The sequence below is a fragment of the Gekko japonicus genome, unplaced genomic scaffold (assembly GCF_001447785.1).
Source record: "Gekko japonicus isolate JY-2015 unplaced genomic scaffold, Gekko_japonicus_V1.1 scaffold1469, whole genome shotgun sequence".
In the NCBI taxonomy this organism is placed as follows: Eukaryota; Metazoa; Chordata; class Lepidosauria; order Squamata; family Gekkonidae; genus Gekko; species Gekko japonicus.
The window spans coordinates 202,028-202,842 of record NW_015163133.1 but is presented as its reverse complement, the minus strand read 5'-3'; the positions used below and the strand labels follow the sequence as shown (position 1 = coordinate 202,842).

Here is an 815-nt window from a genome sequence, read left to right as displayed (position 1 = left end):
GAATTGAAGAGGGGGGAAGTGTATAGAAGGGGGTGTGGGACTAAGTTTCAATGAATGGGCATGAAATTTAATCAGAATCATTTTCTGAGCTGTAATTATCAGTTTCAGTCTCTGCTTCTGCAGCTACTCTGTTGTGTCTGCCATTATTCATTGAAGAGCTCAGTTTGTAACCTAGGACTTGCTTGTCCTCAGTGCACAGAAATTAGATTAATCTGATACCATACATATTTTTTAGAAATATTTGGAAAATATTGGAACACCTTGTCTTAAAATATTTTATTCATCATGTTAAAATAAAATGTTCCATAATCCTTCCCTCCCCCCCCCCCTTTTTAATTTTTCCAATTCTTTGGGGGAAAACAAAAAAGGCTTCAGGAAAAAAAATGGGTTTTTCCCAAATTTTTCCGTTTTTTTTCTGGGCCTTCACATCTTGATAGCACTCTTGATAGCAATGAAAAGACTTTGGTGAAGTGTTCAGTTTTTATTACTTTTGTATTCCTGATAGGAATTTATCAGTATTGTATATTAGGGTTTGATCTGATATCTTATTGGTTTTTCAAATTCAGCGTAACACCGCTGCTACCAAGTATCCTTCATCAGCAAGTAAGGACTGTTATCCTATACAGTTTACGAAAAGGGAAAAGGAAAACTGTGAAAGCTGTGGTTCATCGGTTTCTCAGACTGCACTGTGGCCTTTGGCTGAGAAGAAGGGTAATGTTTTCTTTTATGCATGTGTGTGGTGGGTGAGGGGAGGGCATTAGAAAGCGAGGGCATAGACTTTCCAATTTCCGGGGGGGGGGGGGTTGGGCGGGAGG

General features: G+C 39.1%; 1 protein-coding gene across 1 annotated transcript in view; it reads left to right on the top strand.

Annotated features, from left to right (window-relative positions):
- Nucleotides 1-815, top strand: part of MRPL35 (mitochondrial ribosomal protein L35) — a 6,113-nt gene that overhangs the window by 1,801 nt on the left and 3,497 nt on the right. Inside the window, exon 2 of the mRNA XM_015406951.1 lies at nt 567-711. Coding sequence (XP_015262437.1) covers nt 567-711 — 145 coding nt within the window. The remainder of the gene's footprint in view (nt 1-566; nt 712-815) is intronic.